The sequence below is a fragment of the Capricornis sumatraensis genome, chromosome 1 (assembly GCF_032405125.1).
Source record: "Capricornis sumatraensis isolate serow.1 chromosome 1, serow.2, whole genome shotgun sequence".
Taxonomy (NCBI): Eukaryota; Metazoa; Chordata; class Mammalia; order Artiodactyla; family Bovidae; genus Capricornis; species Capricornis sumatraensis.
In genome coordinates this window covers 5145563-5164776 of record NC_091069.1, presented here as the reverse complement: position 1 = coordinate 5164776, position 19214 = coordinate 5145563, and the positions used below count along the sequence as shown (strand labels likewise).

Sequence of the window (19214 nt, the reverse complement as noted above, 5' to 3'; positions counted from 1 at the left end):
CACAGGGTCGCAAAGAGTCGGGCACGGCTGAGCGACTGAACTGAACTGGATTACTCACATCTGCCTTCAATCACGCCTTTATTTCTCCCTTTAAAAAAGCTCTCCCTTGGGACTTCCCTGGTGGTCCCGTAGATAAGGACCTGCCTGCCAATTCAGGGGACACAGGGTCAATCCCTGGTCTAGGAAGATCCCAAATGACGCAGAGCTAAGCCTAGGCACCCCAACTATTGAGCCCATGCTCCTCAGTAAGAGAAGCCTCCACAATGAGAAGCTCCACACATCGCAGCTATCGAGTAGCTCCCACTCTCTAACTCGAGCCTTTTCACAGCAACCAAAAATAAAATAACAGAAAAAAAAAGCTCTCCCTCGACCCCACCACCTCCACAACTATCAACCTGTCTTTGCTCTGCGTTGCAGCAAAAGTCCTCTGGGAGCTGCTCATGCCCACTGTGTCTACTTCCTCTCTGGCCCTTCTCTCTCACACCCCCTTTCACCTCCAGCACGGCCCTGAAACTGGTCCAGGTCTCCAGCGAATGCCATGGCCCTAAGGCCGGTGCTCAAGTCTCCGTCCTTACGTGACTTGCCCCAATCAGCATCGTCTGTCAGCTCTCGTCCTCTGCCCCGACCCTGTCTGCACCCGGTTCCCAGGACAACACAGTCTCCAAGCCTCCTCCTGCCTCACTGCAGGGCCTTGCTCATCACCCCAAACTCCTGATTCTGAGGGGCCTCGGGGCTCAGTCTCTGGTTTCTTCTGTAACTCACTTCATCAGTAAGCTCTCTCATCCAGTCTCAAAAGTCAAAGACCCCAAAAGGCCCAGATTTCTTCTCTGACATCCAGACCCCAACACCCAACCTGCCTAGTGACCACCTCTTTTAGGTCTCTCATAGGCACCCCAAAATCAACCTGTACCAAACGCAACTCCTGACCACCCCCCCTAACCCCCGGGTCCCCATGTGCTCCTCTGGCACTCTTCCGTTTATAAGACAAAATGCTCAGACCAAAACACCTCTTCTTCTCTCACACCCCACACGTCACCCTGAGCAAATCCCACCGGCCCTCCCTTCAAACCCTGTCTCCCACAAGGCTCTGCGGCTTCCTGACCTCCGTCTCGCTGATCCCTCCCAAGTCCGCTCCAGCCACGCGGGCCTCGCGCTGTCCTGTCGGCCCAGGCCTCTGCACCAGCTTCCCGTTCTCCAGAGTGCACGTGCCCACATGGCATGGCCCTCCAACTCGACTCCTCACAGCTGAGCCCTCTACCCTCTCCAGCCTCTGCAATGCTATCAGCCCCTCTCCCAATCCAACATCCCCTCCCTCTCTTCTTTCTGTGATGCCTGTCATCTAACAGATTATATACTTAACTGTTCATATTAAACTATACACTTCCGAAGCCAATGATGTCTTAATTTTTCATTAGCTATCTCTTGCGCCTAGAACAGTGCCTGACACAGGAGCCATTCAATGAATGTTTGTTGAATGGATGAAAGTCTGTCAATCAATGAATGAGTATAGAAACGGTGGAATGTTTTTACTATAGTGCCCCATTTAATAGTAAAGGAAAACTGTTTAAGGCCTCCATATTCAAAGTACCAGGTTCTTCAAACCTTCCACAATCTCTTTCTCATTGTATTTTTATAGATAAAGACCTGAATGGTGTGATAGGCTAGAAAACAGAAGGTTCAGATTAAGTAATCTCAGTTTTAAAAATGAGGCTGTTGGAGGGTGATATTTGAGACCTTTCTCTGGCTTGAAATGTGAATAGTTCTGGTGACTGACGAGTGACCTGCTTCTGAGTTCCCCAGTAATAATGACAGCTGCTGCTGCTGCTAAGTCACTTCAGTCGTGTCCAACTCTGTGCGACCCCACAGATGGCAGCCTGTCAGGCTCCCCCGCCCCTGGGATTCTCCAGGCGAGGGCACTGGATTGGGGTGCCATCGCCTTCTCTGATGATGACAGCAGGGAGCACCAAACCAAAAGGGCCCCGCAGACCAGGGGTCAGCACACGCCTGCCGGTAGCCTGAATCCTGTCAGCCTCTCCGTGGCATGTTCCTCGTATATAGCCTGCAAGGAAAGAATGGTTTTCCCATCTGCCATAAGACGGTTTCACCTTAGCTGGTCATATAAGCACCTACGTAACAGTCTTGATTTTGCCTCTTGTCCTGCAAAGCCCACAATATTCACTACCTGGCTCTTTAAATTTACCCACTCCTGACAAAGACGAGCCATCGTAAGGCTAATTCCTCAGCTGTAGACCACAAGGTCCCCAGACACAGGGACCTAGGAATTTCAGCAAGATGTGACTTCCAAAGCTAAGTGCCCTAATGTAACTGCTGAAAGGCAATCAGAGATAAAGTGGCCAGTGGCCACTGCTATTATCTTAAATACTGGTAACACCCTCCATGTGGCTGGAAAGAAACAGCCAAGCACGGAAATGTATCTTAGGCATGTTCCCAGGGTAAAGCATATCCTAAAACCAATGGCTAGGGGTAGATATTGTTCTAAATTTGGAAATATCTGGTGACAAAGCGAAGTTTCCTTCCCTTTTCTTATCCACACCCAAAACAACACCCCATGTTTCTCATGAGAAAAATTCCATCACACTTAACGGCTTCCATTTCCTACATTTGATCTTTCACTTAACAACAACAACAAAAGATTCATGGAAGCCCATAAAGCATCCAGATCTCTCAGTACCAAATCTGGCATACAAGAAGCCACCAGCGTCACTGTAACATTGTTCCCAATGTATTAGTGCTGCATTCTTATTACATCTATTATTGTATCACATTATATACTTTGTATATGGTAGAGACAATATATAACATACTATAAACACAATGTTTTGAACATATACTCTGTAACATGTAAACACATTTTATAAATAGAAAATATATAATCGTCATATATACAATATGCTGTATCATTCTATACCTTTATTACATACATTATATCACTGTTATATTACCATCCTAACACTAAGCCACTAAGTAGCTGGAGATACTAAGCCACAAAGTAGTTGAGTCCCACTTCACTTCTAAGCCTCGATTTCTTCACTGGCAAAATCAGGGAATCATTTTAGAGTTTTGCCACTCTTTTCTAGCCCAAGACTAATTCCAAAACCATGCTACGTAACCTTTGCTTTGAAAGCTGCTCCTGCCCGGAAGCCTGTGCATGGCCACACCCAATCACGACTTGGAGCCCCACAATGAACGGGCGTGGGCATCATCTTTGTTCGTCACAGTAATATCCTGATGTTCTGCACTTGTTGACCCAAACTGCCCTTGCAGCAAGGTTTGAAGCAAGCAGTCTAACAGCGTATCTATTTTAATAACAACTGGGTTGGTGCCCAATCACGTAGGAGCATTTGGGGAAATGGTAACGAATCGTCCCCCAACAGGAACAGGAAGGAGGAAGAGTCGGTCCCTCATCACCCTGCTGAACAGCAAGTGTTACACTAATGATGCTACGGTATCACTTCTGGGCTCACTCTGTCCCTTTCACGTAAGGAAATCAAAAGTGTTTAAAAAATCACTGCTCCCTGGGAGGCAAAAGACAGAAAGTTGTGATGGTAAATGAGAATCCCTGAAATCTTACTATGCCTTTTCTCTGTGAAACTCAACACCTGAATGAGACTGAGCCAAGTCCAACGCAAAAGTCCATGGGAAAACAGAAATTTGAAACAAAAATAGATTCTATGGCTCCTGAACTTCCCATCCCCTTCTCTGAACCCCATGCCTGCATCAAGGTGGCATTAATAAAACCAGTTTAAGTTTTACAAGGAAAACAATGTCAAAATGACAACACTCAACGCGGATGTGCTTGTGGCTATCTGATAAATTCATGCATCGCTCATGAAAATGTTAACACATACGCGCCTTTTGGAAAACAACGCGGCACTAGCCCACGGCAGGTCCCTGGACTGGGAACTTTACCTTGAGAACTCGCGCTAAGGACATCACCTAGCAAATCACAAGCTTATGAACACAGCTGCTTGCTGTTACCTTATCTCTTACAGCAAAAAGAGGAAAACAGTGTCGAAATCCAGCAGCGGCTGCACGATCTAATAAGTTATGGAAGAGCAACGTGATGGAATGTCACAGTCCTTACGGTAGCTCTAAAGACCACAGATGAAAAATATGCCTGTGAGTGCAGCAGCTCTGGAAAAGATGACCAGTAAGCAGCTCATCCTTCGGCTCGCCTACCAGGTTTCAGGCCCTTTAGATCCAGACATGCAAGATGCATTCTCCTCTTGGCATTTTGTCAATTTTTCTTCCAATTCCTTCTTTAGTAACATCTTTTCACCTAGGATAAAATGTAAGTTCCCTGTACTTAACCTAAAAATAACAATAATAAACTCTTACTGAAAGTATACTACTTGTCTGGTACTGTTCTAAGTATTTCACATGCATAAACCCCTTGATCCTCGTGTCACCCCATGAGGTAGGCACTATCTACAAATGAGAAAACTGAGGCCCAAGAGTTAAGGAACTTGCCAATCATCAGCCAGCTCAAAGTGGGAGACCAGGGCATCAACCCTGGCACCTGGGCTCCGGTGTACAGGCTCTTAACCACTTTGCCATTAGGAAAGAGACATTTCAACATTATTCAGGATGGGAAAATGGATTCTCTTGGTTAGTAACATATTCCAGTTAACTAGGAACAGCTCAACTATGCCCAGTCCTGCAGTAACTACTTTCAAAGAAATTCAGCACCATACAAAGCACCCCGGGGGACCACGGTGCCCAGCAGCATCCAAGCCTCCTGCAGGTACTGAACTCCAGGGGAGCTCGCACATGCAAACAGGCGTGATCGGCGCGGACGGTCACTGATTCACAGCTCACCAGGCACCTCTGAGATCATCTGGCATGTGATCCCTTCAACTGAGGGAAGGAAGTGGGTAGTTAGCCAAGCTCCCACTGCTAGCTGGCCTGTGTAAAACCAGGGTTTGTTCTATTACGCAACGTGTGATAACATGAATGACTATGATTCATTAAGTGCCTGAGTATGCTAAGGGCTATGACCCCTTTACATATTCTCATTTAACTGTGCACAACAGTCCTGCGAGGTATGCGTTATTATTAACGTCACACAGAAATTAGGAAACAGGTTGGGATGTGTAAAGTTGTGTGGCTGGCCTCTCAGTGGGAAGGCCCTGAGTGGGGTGCCGCACGTTCTGGAGCACATTCTGGAGCATGGCAACCCCCCAAAGCGATGGAGTGAGGGCAGACAACGGATAGGGGTGGTGGGGGGGGGGTAGAAAGGAGGCCGGCTCCAGCTGCGGGCAGAAAAGCATCAATGGTAATGATCCGGCACACTAGCCAGCTTGGGACAAGCTTGTAGAGGCAAGTCTAAACACCGCTGCTGACTGGAATCCAGACAACTATAAATCTGCCCCTGTGGCAGAGGACCCAGAGAGCGGCTGAATTTATGCAAATCTGTGACTCCCCACCCCCACCCCAGCCAGGCACCTCCTTCTTGGGGCTGCAAAGCCCATAGGCACCCCAGCCTGGGAAGGACACTTTTTGCAGTCAGCGCTTCCACTGAGGGTGTTTGTTTCACTCGCTCACACCCAGCTGTGTACAAATATGCAAATCATTAATATTTCCATTTGCCATGCCAGTGTGGCCTCATGCTGGGGGGCTTTCTGAGGGAGATAATTCAGTGCGCAACTACAGCCACAATGTTTAATTCCCAAGGCAACATCTGCTCATGTTGTATTCCCCAAAGCCAGAAAAACCACCGTCAGCCACCCTTCAGGTTATTCCTGGGGAGGAAAAAAGGACCAGAAGAAACAAGGAAGTCTTCTGAGAGCAGGTGATAGCAGGTATATTTCAGAGAAGTTCAGGGCAGCTCTAGGCTGAAGGTTTCCCCAGGTGTCAGGGTCAAGCATCAACAACCAAACGCTGACTAAATGATTTAAGTAGCTTTAGTGAAGCGATTTTTTGCAGTGTGAACAACTGTTGATAAATTTAGTCTCTGTGAATTCAGAACTGCTGTGGGACACAGGAGGTTGAGCCTGTTTTCATCCCCCGATGACTCTACTTTGGGCAGAGAACTGCAAAGCCGGAAGGCCAGCACCAGTAGCATCTGCCCGCACCAGGAGCCACGCAGCGCCTTTCACACCCCAGGTACACCTGGTGCTAGAGCCGGGAGCCAGCCAGCACTCAGCTCGGCCACCGAGTGCCATACGCTGGGTGGGAGTCGAGGGCAGGACCGCAACCCCGACAGACAGCCCTCAGGTTTCTGACCAGGTCACGCAGTAACCAGAATTCACTTGTTCAAAGTCAGACAGCAAGACAGGGCAGAGCTCCAGGATCACAGAAGCTACTGCCTTATCCCGTCTCCCATGCTATATTTTTGGGCAGGGAGCTGCTAGAACTCACCATGGTAATACAAATGATTCCAATTTATCAACTATGGCAAGTATTCATTAGTGCAAAAACCAAAAATAGGCTGTACTGTCTCTTTCTTAAGTCTTGGGTTGAGAGCTGTAAGAAAAACTAGTTTTAAGAGTCAGAGAGCATACTGTTGGTCCCTTCAAAGGGGTTACGCCTCACACTGTTTAAAATCATTAGAGAGACATTACTGCGTGTAAAATGCTCTTTTAGGGGGACAGCAAGCAGAGACAGTGAGACTCATGTTTCTCAAACTAGTATTCTGTCACCTCAGTTTTTAACCTCCCAGATGTACACAACATGGGAGCAGAAACATAGATGGTCTGAAAGGTAGATAATGATTTCCTTTCAATGTCCCTTCAGAATTTATTCTGGATCTGACCTTCCTAATCGCGACCGTCTGGCTCAGGGTAAAGTCTGCCATGGCAGGCCAACAGACAGGCTGGACAGCAGTCAGGGGGAGCCGGGGCCGTGGCAGCTGCCTGCAGCAACCACACATGAGGCCGAGACCCAGCTTCACTTGCCCCTAAAGCAAGGCACTGATTCCACGCCGCATGCCCTCCAGCCTGGAGCCATCAAGTCAGTCCCTGTGATTTCATGTTCGTGCTGAGCCTGGACTTCACATCAGGCTCAGGGTGGTGCTGGGGATTCACGAAATCACTCCTGAACACTGTTCTGAAATTACTGTTTCAAAACATCAACAGCCTTTACTGACAAACTGTGAAGAACAGATAAACTCCACACCCCTGTTACTGTGGGTCCTTGGCAGAGCGTCCACAGATGTTGGATCGGAGAATAAACTAGGTACGGGGTCTCTTGTGCACAAACCAAATCCCTCCACTGGCAGAGACGTGCCCCTGGTCCAAAGGATCTGTGAAGACCAAGAAATCAGCGGCAGTTAATCGCTCTTTTTACCCTCAATTCACTGTGGATTCTGAAACCCCTGCCATCAGCCCCTCTCGTTTACATTTCTGAACACAAGTAAGCAACACAACACAACAGCCTTCATTTTTGTCTGTAAACCCAGCTGCCACCACTGGAAATATCAAGAAGCTTTCATTCATACATTTTCCGAAGGAAAACCAGAGACAACTTGAAAGTAAGTAAAATGCTGAATTCCTGTTATAACATTGGTGATTTGTGTCATTGATCAGGCGGCTTTCCTTCTCAGTAACTGGAGATACCAGCCCACACGTCAGTGAGAGAGTGCTGCATCCCAGCCCACATGCAAATACCCGTGTCTGCGAGAGTCATTCTTTTGAAGGACAAAGTATTATGACATAAAAAGCAACTGCTTTTTTTTTTAATGTTTCTCTCCCCCAAGTGAGTAAAATACATTAAAGAAAATATAACAAATCTCACATATTCATTACCTGGATTCTAACGTTGTTAAAATGATCCTGTTTTTCTTACCTATATGCAAGTGTTCACTCACTCACCTGAACCGTTCTAGAGTAAAATTATAGCCAGTACAACACTCTCCTCCTAAATACTTCAGCATGATGATACCAAAATGGACATTCTCCTACATGACTCATTACCACCATCACACAATGGTTTTAGCAACAGTTTCCAAACACCATCTACCACCCAGTTCATATTCAAATTTCCTGGTCTGTCCCTCAAATGTCTTTCATCGTTTTTTAATTCAAGGCAGGATTTGATAAAGGAGCAGAAAGGAGCACCTTTTCCAAACTAGCTCATTGACTGATGGAAACTTAGAGGGGAAATGGTTAAGTTAGCATCCCGCTGACTTTTCTCAAGAAGAAAAAAAAAACAACTGTCTATAACCTGACCACAAAAGACAACTCTTACTGACATTTCCATGTGGTTTCTCCAAGTTTATTTTTTCTGTTCATAAACGCACACCTGTGCACACACTTGTGATCAAACTGTCTTGCTACAGGTCAGGTGCTACCTCCCTTCTTTTCCGGCAAGTGGAGATAAGAGAGTCCGTACTATCCAGGGCACTACCTTTAGCATTTGGGTGCCTGCTGGGTCTGCGAACTGCTAGTCTGCTAGGCTAATAACAGTGAAAAAGGGCAGCAAGTGCCCTGGGACCCTGCTCAAGGGTCCTCCAGTTTCAGGCACACCACAGCACACTGCTGGGTGGTCCCTCTGACTTCTTCGTTCTCAGAGCTAACGCTAACAAAAGCCTGAGTGACACGGAGGAGGTGGTAATAGGCGCTGCTGTCCTGTCTCATGGACATCGAGGATAGACAAATACAAGGTTGTTCTTTTTTTTTTTTAATAGGAGGTACTTTGAACTCTTAGGAAGAAAGGGGCTATATAATTAAAAGCTATTATTAACATTCTCTAAACCAAACTGTCACTAAAAATGCAAACTCCTGGATATCAAAATTTTTCTTTGGGATATTTTTTAAAACTGAAAAATTTCAACCCAGCGACATGTGCTGCACTAAATAAAAAAATCTCAAACTGAACTAAAGTTCTCAGCCAAGTCAGGCCATCACAGAGCTGCGAATCATTTCATTCCTTAGCAGAACTGTCTGTTCACTGTCTTCAGACCATGCTGAACTGGAAGCATGGTCTGGCCCGCAGGCTCAGGTCTGGTCTTACACCGTAGCGTCCCAACAGACAGCGGCCGAAGCCCTTCTTCCTGGGGACGAAGTGCAGGGTCTTCTTACCTGGTTTCCAGGGACACAGGTGGCTTCGTTTCAGGGGCTTCTGTTTTTCAATAGCATTGCCCATTCTAAATTAAGCCAGAGGATCACAGAGCCCTTCCAAGCCCAAGTGTCTTTGCTGAAGAGCAAACACAGACCAAGTCACCAGCTGGACGGGATTCATCTCTCAGACATCCCCATCACCCAGTGGCAAGCCCGTGCAAGAAAAACTTGAACTCTGCTCTGAAAGGTCTTTGCCTCCTGCCTGTCCAACTCTCTTCACTTCCAGGGAGGAAATCAGAATACAAGGCTTGTTACCGCCCCAGCGGTGGGTCCCCGGACCCGTCTATTCTAGGAGCTCCTCCTCGGCTTTCCTGACACTCCAATCCTCATCGGCACAGCAGCAGCCTCAGAGATTGAACTTCATTTCCAAACCCCATCAACGCTGCTTTTCCTTGGGGGAGGAGTGGAAAATCACATGATCAAGAAGCTGAAAGCTAAAAATAGACCAGTTTGGGGGCGTGCCACAAGAAACACTGTCACAGAGACCCCAGGGTCACACCTTCTTTTTAAGGTTCTAGCCCTTAGACCAGTGTGCATCACGGGACAAGTTCCATCGGTGAAAACAAACTGACTTCATTAAGACTGTTGTTTCCAAGGGGAAAAGTAAGCAAACATCAAAATGCAAGCTGCACTTCAGTTTCCCAAGAAGAAGGGCTCGGAGGGCAAACGGGAATGTGCAGCCTCAAGCTCCAGTCACACAGTCTACGTTGGAATTAACATTTCTGGAGACAATGCTGCACCACCTAAATTCTGAACAACAGATTTCCTGGAAGAAAGGGCATGAAATCATACACTTTTTTTGTGGGGGAAAAAATTAAAGAAAAGAAAATGTCAAGGTACACAGAAGGATTTCACTGACTGAGATCCTAGAACCCGAGGGTAGAAAAGCTCTTCAGGAATCTCTGGAGCGCAGGCAGTGGGGAGACTGAGGCCCCACACCCGGGGCCAGATTCTGGCCTGCCCACCCAGCACAGCAGTGTCAGTTTCCCCATCCATCAGCTGTGCAGAATGCCGTAGTCCCACCTCCTCGGCTGCGATGAGGACCAAATAAGACAGACACTTAGGAGTCCCCTCGGGAAATCGTTACCACCATCAAGTTTGAAATCACAGTAGCTCGGAAAGCAGATACCTGGCTTCAGCCAGTTTGGCCAAAGGCACACAATCAAAGGGACTGGAGGGTAGGATGGGGGAGCCAGAGTAAAATTTAAAGACAAAAAAAGCCCACGGAGCCGAAGAGACAGGGTCTAAAAGGCACTCGGCGAGCCGGGGCTTCCACTGCTCAGCGTGCTGCACCACGGCCAGGGCGCCACACCGGCCACGGCCCCCTCCAAGGGGGTAAGAGAATCCTGCTGGCGTATGCAGAACCGAAGAAGCCACATCCCGATCTCCACAGGAGCCTGAGGTTTCTGATTCCCATCTACCGACACAGAAGTCATTTTCACACAATCGCGGCCCGCGAGTCCAGACTTCTCAAAGCCAGCCAACAGCATGTGTCTGTTCCACTTTCCCGCCACCTCAACACTGCGCATGGAGCGCTCCTTCCGGTCAAACCGCAGCCATGAACCGGGAAAGAGCGCAGACCCGAGCTCCAGCCACCCGGAGGGGCCGCCGACACCCAGCGCGGCTCAAACACCCACAGCACAGCCAGCACTCCATCCCCGTCGCCATCAGTGACCGCCCCACCCTTCTGACACACCCTGAAGGGCCCTCAGTTTCCTTCCCCAAACTGTAATAATTTTCCTTAGGCAAGTGTTCAGTGCCAGATATGTCTGACCTCATTTCTTCCACGAGAAATTTAGTTCAATTCATCTACAGAAAGATCAAAGAAGTTCTACTTTTGAACCTGCATCCTAATGTCTCTTTTCACCTAAAGACAGTTTTAACGTTATCAAATGCTCTGCACACAAAGCCGCCCAGCACCAGCAGAGTACCCGGACACGCAGATGCCTAACGACCGATGAACAGACGGGCAGACAGGAGGACGAAACAGATGAAGACTCTCCACCTGCCCCAACAAATACTGCCCACAGTGGGTGAACCAGAGCTTCCAGTCCACAAACAAACTCTCCTTGAGGCAAGAGCCAGGGCGCGGGCCACCAGAGCACTGTTCGTCCACCTTCCCCACTCCTCAGCCCAGGCCAACCCCCGACGGGGAGCGTCGCCCGCATCTTTCTCATCCTGCTGGTCTGCAGAGCCCCTGACGTCAGGGACTGACCGGGCCTGGGTCAGCTCCTCACGGGCCGGAGCGCACCCGATAGCAGGTCACCCCTGGAGCCGGGCTTGAGGCCGACTCCGCCGCTGCCGAGCCAGGGGCTGCCACGGTCGAACCCTGTGGGAAGATCCCCAGCTCCAGACAGCTGGGTTACTGCCGAACCTTCCAACCACCTGGAGACGTCCCTGAGAGCAGCTCTGAAGGAAGGACCCTGGGGGTCAGCTCTGTCTCAGGGGACCGTGGCCTCCCAGAAGGATTCCCTGCGAACTGCCGGGGGCTGGGGACGGGGACAGACGGATCCGACAGCCTTTTCTTAGACAGTGTCTCCGGGACTCGTCCCCGGCGGGGCAAGCGACCATCTAACCCACAGCTCAGGGGGACACGGGGCTCTCGGGTGAGAGCGGTCAAAGGGAAGCGCCGCCCGAATGGGAGCGCACGGCCAGCGTCCCGGCCTCCGTGTCCTGCGCAATCACCCCGAGGACGCCGCGGAGGTAAGGCTGCTGTCAGCCAGAGCTCCTGGGAGCGGAGCACGACTACCACAGGCCCCAAGCCGCCGACTCACAGAACGGCAGGGCCGAACAGACACAGACTGACAAAACCGTCTCCCCTCAGAGCTTGGGGGTGGGGGGGCGGAGCTGGGGTCAAGGCGCCACCCTCAGTGACACAGCCAGATCCAGACCCCAGAAGCTTAACTCTTGGCTGGGCAACGTGCCACCTCTCCCTCCTGACCAGAGTGCGGAAGGAGCGGGAAACGCTGGCTTTGGAGGAGAGCTGGCCCAATCTGGATCTCTAGATGGGCACCTCCCAGCTGGGCAACTTTGAGAAAGGAACTTGACCTCCCTGGACCTAATTTTTTCATATGGAAAATATGTACTAGCAAGTTGCCTAAAGCTTCAGCATGATATTTTAAAGGTGCCTGGCACCTTAAATAGTTACTGGGTTTCTTTAATATTCTTTTATCATCTATGACTATCCAACTTTAGAGACAATACATTAAAGAAAAATTATTTGCCATCATGAGGGATATTTTCTTTCTGTATCAGTAAGATTCGCTGCAACATTCTGGTAAGCAACCTACTCCCTTAGTGCAAATAAAGTTTCACTTACAAACGTTTGTATCATCAGAATAATATAAGCAACATAAGCTGGGGAGGTAACACTGCGTCTACTGACGTCTTAAGTGTTTTACAGAGTCCTATCCTCAATGCAGGGATTCCCTGGTGACTCAGTGGTAAAGAACCTGTCTGCCAAGCAGGAGGCGTGGCTTCGATCCCTGGATTTATAAGATCCCCTGGAGAAGGGAATGGCAACCAGCTCCAGGATTCTTGTCTGGGAGATTGCATGACAGAGTAGCCTGGCTACAACCCATGGGGTAGCAAAAAGAGCTGGACATGACTTAGGGACTAAACAACAACAACAACATCCTCGATGCAAGATGCACTGGATTCAGAAGAAACCTCCGTCAGGGAGTCCTGCAAGGCACTGCCCACTGCTCAGAACAGAAAGGTCTGTGATGGCTATCGTGCACAACTTCAACCCCCACCCCGCGGGCAGGAGACGGAAGCCGGGCTCTCCAGCGGGCGCCCAGAAGCTGACGTGTAGCTTTGTGCATGGAATTTGTCTGCTGGGAGGAAAGGCTGATGTTGGTCACTTCCCTTCCAGAGGAAAATACAACAATACAAGGAAGCACCAAGCACTGTGGGAATGTTCCAAAGTGGGAGCTGCAGCTCCGTCCAGAACACAAACAAAGGGGAGGGCCAGCCTGGAGGCCAGACCGGCAGAGCACCGAGGCAGAAGGTCTGGGAGCCAGTCTTCTGGGTGCCCTCATCCCTACTTTGAAGTGATGTTTCTGCCCAGCGCCACGGAAATCGCTGATGGCGAAGGCATGTCTCGACCAGTGCGTCACAGGAAACGCAGACCGGGGCTTTCTTACGACACACGCATGCACACTCACAGGTCAGTCTCAGACGGTTATGGCCTGAGTGGCCTGAGACTCACCCCACAAATGGGGAGACTCAGACAAGGCAAGCGAAGAATCACTTAATTACCACTGTAATCAGCCCTGAGAAGCTCAGGGCAGGGGAAGCAAGTCTAGCAGGGTCACCTAATCTAATCTGGGCGGTCAGGGAAGGGTGAGACTTGGAGGAGGAGCTGCCCAAACACACGGGGAAGCACGTCCTGGGCCAGAACAGCATGTGCAAAGGGCCTGTGCAGCTGGAGGTGTGAGAATGGGGGAGGCGGATGGGGGTCAGGTGGGGCAGGGCTTTCGAGGTCCAGGGTTTCATCTCAGGGGCTTCAGGGGATGTCCAAAGGGCTGACCAATGCACATGCATTCATTTTCCCGGGAAGAGAAGTCCCTGGCATTCATTAAAGTCCCAAAGACTTCCAAAAGGTTGAAATCCACAGAGCTAGTCCAATCCTCTCATTCCAAAACAAGGAAACGCACGTCCTCATTTTGAAGGAAAGACGTCTTCCCAAGGGTTCACAGACAACTGGAGAACCCTCCTCACTGGATCTCAGACTGGTGTTTGTCCACAGCTAGCCAGCTGCCTTCCTCCGGCAGGGAAATGTCAACAACAACGAAGCGCTAATCCTCACTGAATACGGATACTGCGTCCCGCGCAAGATGGCTTTGTTTCCGTCCAGGCAGGCCCAAAAGCAACACTCGACAGAACGACCCATGAAGCCCTCCAGTCCATCGCTCTTGGGGTCTGACCCAACCTGCAAAATACCAAGGGCAGGACCTCCGATTCCAAGGCACCCCACAGCAGACTCTGGCAAATGGTGCTGGCTCATGATGGAAGGGCAATAGCGGCAGAGTCTCACTGCTCAGTCAGCATCTAGCCCTTTAAAGAAGCAGCTGCTTGTTCGCTGTTCTTTCTGAAGTCATGACGGGGCAGGAACAAAACAGCAGGACATGGAAGGGAGGAAGCCCACACCCTCAAATTTATCAAATCCACCTGAAACCGAGAGAAATGAACTATTTTTTCAAGTGAACAAAAACAGTAATTTTCTCCTTGTGATTTATTTCACAATTACATGGACTACTCAAGGGAAAGTCTAAGTGTGTGTGGAGAACACCTCCTGAGCTTTGATGCTTCCTGGAAGACCCAAAAGAGGAAGTCACCTCCTGGAGTGACCGGCATTTGAGACCTTTGGGAGTCCAGTCCCCCAGCTTCCTCTCTCACCTTCCTCTCCCACATCCCCTCTCAGGAGCCTTTTCTTTAGTCACAGGGGCAGCGCCTGGTGAGAACCTGCTCCGTGAGCCTGCCTGCGCTGAGTCCCACCTCCTTCCTCTCCAGTAAAGCAGATGAAACCGAATGGTCAACATCTGGCAGACGGTCAATGGGTATCCATCAAGGGGACCCACAATCTCTGCTTCAGTCGGAATGTGACAGGGTCAGAAGAGGCAACACCCTCACTGGGGAAAGGCTCCCATCACCTTCCTCCCACCCTCGAAGCCCCCAGGATCTGTGGGCTCCTACCCTTTACGGCGGAGAAGGCAATGGCACCCCACTCCAGTACTCTTGCCTGGAAAATCTCATGGACGGAGGAGCCTGGTAAGCTGCAGTCCATGGGGTTGCAAAGAGTCGGACACAACTGAGTGACTTCACTTTCACTTTTCATTTTCATGCATTGGAAAAGGAAATGGCAACCCACTCCAGTGTTCTTGCCTGGAGAATCCCAGGGATGGGGAGCCTGGTGGGCTGCCATCTATGGGGCTGCACAGAGTCGGACACGATTGAGGCGACTTAGGAGCAGCAGCCCTTTACAGCGACCCACTCGGAGATGTCACCCATCGTGACCAGGCAGCCTCAGCATGGGCGGAGCTGGTGGGGGCCGCAGCAGCACCCTCCAGGGAACGCCCTCCTCGGTTTAAAGACGCACAGCCTTCCCCACTCTGAGACTGAACCCACGCCCAACACGTGCTCCTGTCCTCTCATTCAATGAGAATTCATGAGCTTCCCCTGTGTGCCTCCTGAGCTCCAGTGACAAAGCAGCCGACAAGGAGCTCACCTCCTTACAGGAGAGGAGAGCACACCGCAGCAGCCAAGGACCACCACATCAGACAGCAATGGCAGACCAGAGGCAGGGTTAGGGGGCCGCGAGGAGGCAGCCTGACGGGGTGCTGCTTCGGGCCCCGGGGGCCTGGGAGCAGAGGCCTGCGGAGCGGGAGGGGGCACCCGTCACAGCCACCCAGGGCAGCTCTGACTCAGGAGCCGTGTGAAGCTCACCACCCCCATCCTGACTCAGGAGCTGCGCGCTCCCTGTGCGAAGCTCACCACCCCCATCCTGGGGCCATGTGCTCCCTGCGCTCGAGGGTCAGCAACCCCCCAGGCCAGGGGACGGCACACGGCGGAGGCAGCGCCTGAAGCCAGGCTCCTGAGCCCCGCTCCTGGCTCCCTCTGGGGGCGGCAGGCGTGCGCCAGGCAGAGGGAGGAGCAAGGGCAGGGCCTGAGGCAAGAGTGTACGTAGGATCCTCCAAAAACACCCAGGGAAGCAGCTCAGGCGGCCGAGCCGCGGGGCCGAACGGCCAGGGTCAGGGGTGCGGGTGGGCCAGGCAGGGCTCTGGCTTTCGGCCACGGTGTCGGGGGAAGCCACGGACGGCCTGGATCGGCCCAGTATGGTCTCATTCACGCTCTGGCTGCTGAATGAAGACTGGACAGCTGTGAGGGGAGTGGGGACCCAGGAGCCAGTCGGGAGGGCACCCGAGCAGCACAGGGAGGGCAGCGCCGGCTGGAGCACAAGTCAGCAGAGACGGGTCAGAGACGGGAGGCCGGGCACAGCCGGGGTAAGCCCAGGGGCCCTGCGGGCGGTCAGCTGTGGGCGACGAGAGGAGAGTCCCAGAGGACTCCCAGATTTTATGGGCCTGATCAGTTAGGCCGAAAATGTCATTATTTAGTGACTTCCCTGGGAGCCCAGCGGCTAAGACTCTGTGCTCCCAATGCAGGGGGCCTGAGTTCCACCCCTGGTCAGGGAACTAGATCCTGCATGCCAGAACTAAAGCTCCCGCCTACTGTGATGAAGACTCAAGATCCCATGTGCGGCGACTAAGACCTGGCGAAGCCAAATAAATATTTAAACAAAAAAAAAACCTCTTTTAAAAAATGGCACTATTCACTGCCATGGACACCCTGGGAGGAGCCAGTGAGGCGGGAAGTGAGGTGGTGAGGCAGGAGCCCTGGCTTAGTTTAGACACATCAAGTCTGATGCTGACAAGACAGCTAAGTGGAGAGGTAAGTGGGCGGTCTGCAGTTCAGGGGACAGTTGGAGGCTGGACATGCACATTTGGGGATGCCCAGTATTTAGATGGCATTTAAAGGCACGGGACTAGCACAGACGTAGAGAGCAAACTCATGGTTACCAAGAAGGGGAGAGGAGATAGGACGAGCTGGGATGTAAGGAGCGACATGCACCCAATGCTGTGTGTGAGCAGGCAGCTAACGGTGAACTGCTACATAGACAGCTCAGGGAACTCTACTCCACGACCTGTGGTGACCTAAAAGAGAATAAATCTAAAAAAAGGGAGCGGGTACATGCATACATATGCCTGGTTCGGGCTTCCCTGGTGGCTCAGCTGGTGAAGAATCTGCCTGCAAAGCAGGGAGGCTTGGGTTCGATCCCTGGATTGGGAAGATCCCCTGGAGAAGGGAAAGGCTACCCACTCCATACTCTGGCCTGGAGAATTCCATGGACTATATAATCCATGGGGTCGAAAAGAGTCAGACATGACTGAGCGACTTTCACTTTCATGAATGATTCATTCTTCTGTCAGCAATAAACTAACATCATTATAGATTATACTTCAGTACAAATTTAAAAAAGAAAGAAAAAAAAGACATGGGACTGATTGCTGAGGAACAGACTGGAGGACTCAGCCCTAGGATATTCCAAAACTGAGAGTCTGGAAGAGCAGAGAATCCAGAAAAGGAGGGCTGAGACGGATGTGTCTATGTGTAACCACAACACTTACACATTAAGACAAGTCAGAAGCTCGTTTAAGAAAAAAAAAATTACCATGATGTTTTTAAAGTAGTAAAGTTGACTACTGTGTGACTTTAAACAAAATTTCAGTTTTAGAGTCTGGTTCTCAAGTCCAAGACGCTTAAACTGTCTTGCTAATCATGGTGACAAGTAAACTAATCCATTAGCTAATATCCCAGGGCACAATATACACTGAGTGTGAGATTCATCAGAGTTTTCCTCATAGCTGCCAACCTTCTGGGCATCTTCTTGTCAGAGCTAATTAGAGCACGGCTTTTCATCTCGCGAGCTGCTGACAAAAACACGCTGGAAGAGGAAGAACCGTGAGCATCGTCCTTCCCCTGCTGTCCTCCTGCGCGAACCTCCTTCACTCTGAGGCGTCTGTGCTGCTCATCCATTTAAAAAGGACTCGTTTCAGTACCGGGCAATGGCGTACCCTCGTGCCGCCACATGCCAACCGGCTAGGTCACGTAAACCTCAGTTTTCTCATCTGTAAAATGCAGTCCGTCTCAGCTCCCAGCGGTGCTGCTAATGGGGTTAAACGCACACAGCACAGCTCCTGGCATGGGCACCTGTGAACTGCTCTCTACATCCCTCCTCACCCTCCAGGAGCCACCCTTCAGGTCAGATCCCGAGGAGCCTTTTCACTCCTCTCCGTACTTACCTCTAAGCACTGACACCCAAGCGCCCCCATCCCGACACCCACCCCCCAGCAGCGCCCAGGCTGCTGCTCGGGCGCGTCTGACTCTTTGCAGCCCATAGACTGGAGCACACCAGGCTTCCCTGTCCCTCACCATCTCCTGGACTTTGCTCAAACTCAGGTCCATTGAATCGGTGATCCCATCCAACCATCTCATCCTCTACCGTCCCCTTCTCCTCCTGCCTTCAATCTTGCCCAGCATCAGGGTCTTTTCCAATGAGTCAGCTCTTTGCATCAGGTGCCCAAAGGACTGGAGCTTCAGTGCCAGCCCTTCCGATGAATATTTAGGGTTGATTTCCTTTAGGATTCACTGGTTTAATCTCCTTGCTGTCCAAGAGACTTTCAAGAGTTTTCTCCAACACCACAGTTCTAAAGCATCAATCCTTCAGCGCTCAGCCTTCTTTATGGTCCAACTCTCACATCCGTACATGACTACCAGAAAAACCATAGCTTTGACTATATTGACCTTTGTCGGCAAAGTAATATCTGCTTTGTAATACGTTTGTCTTGTTAGAAATGCCAGCTCTCAGCTCAACTCCAGAACTGCTGAAGCAGAAACCAGGGGCTGGAGCGAGCACAGCAACGCCAGGTGCTAAAACCTGAGACATACTGGAGAAGGTGGGTCGCATTCTGGGGAACCCAGCAGGTCCTCAGAACAGGGACCCCCAGCGTGTCCTGTCATCAACACCTGCTAACATAACAGGCTGTAAACTGCCAATCTGTCGTAAACACAAACTTCCTACCTTTCTGGTTGTTTTCTTTAAACATCAACTGTAGCACTTGAACAAAAATTCTTACAAAAATTCAACCTCCATCCTCCTTTCTACAGCAACAGGGAAAAGAAAATCTCTAACTTAACCCGAGATTACTGTCCCCATATAATTATTTTTCCAATTCTCTCTGTAAGACTTGACACAAACAGTAAGATCCTTCCCATCCGTTCCAAAGAATATGAATTTAAAATCTGGTTAATCTAACTTTTCTCACAAGGAAAATACATTCTGGTTGTTGTATGTACATGTTTACTGTTGCTGTTGTTTAAGAACCAAATTGTCCCAGGTTTTAATGCTTCCATGAGTTGAGCGACTGGAATGTAAGAAGTGGCAGATGCCCACAGGGAGAATGGGACCAAAACTGAACTCAGGTGACCCTCTAGGGACTCTATAGCCCTTATCCCGCCCTGGAACAGGCTGCATTTCTGAAACAGCTGTCTCACTGCAAAAACAAGACCCTCTCC

General features: G+C 50.4%; 1 protein-coding gene across 6 annotated transcripts in view; it reads right to left on the bottom strand.

The window, feature by feature from the left end:
• RAPGEF1 (Rap guanine nucleotide exchange factor 1) overlaps window positions 1–19214 on the bottom strand; it is a 136149-nt gene that overhangs the window by 102683 nt on the left and 14252 nt on the right. For 2 of the 6 annotated variants that reach the window (XM_068974890.1, XM_068974899.1), the window contains exon 1: window positions 9042–9429. The exons of the other annotated variants lie outside the window; for them this stretch is intronic. In XM_068974890.1, the coding sequence (XP_068830991.1) occupies window positions 9042–9105 (64 nt within the window). In that variant the 5' untranslated portion in view covers window positions 9106–9429. Of the gene's footprint in view, window positions 1–9041; window positions 9430–19214 lie in introns of those variants that run through there. 6 annotated transcript variants of the gene reach the window in all.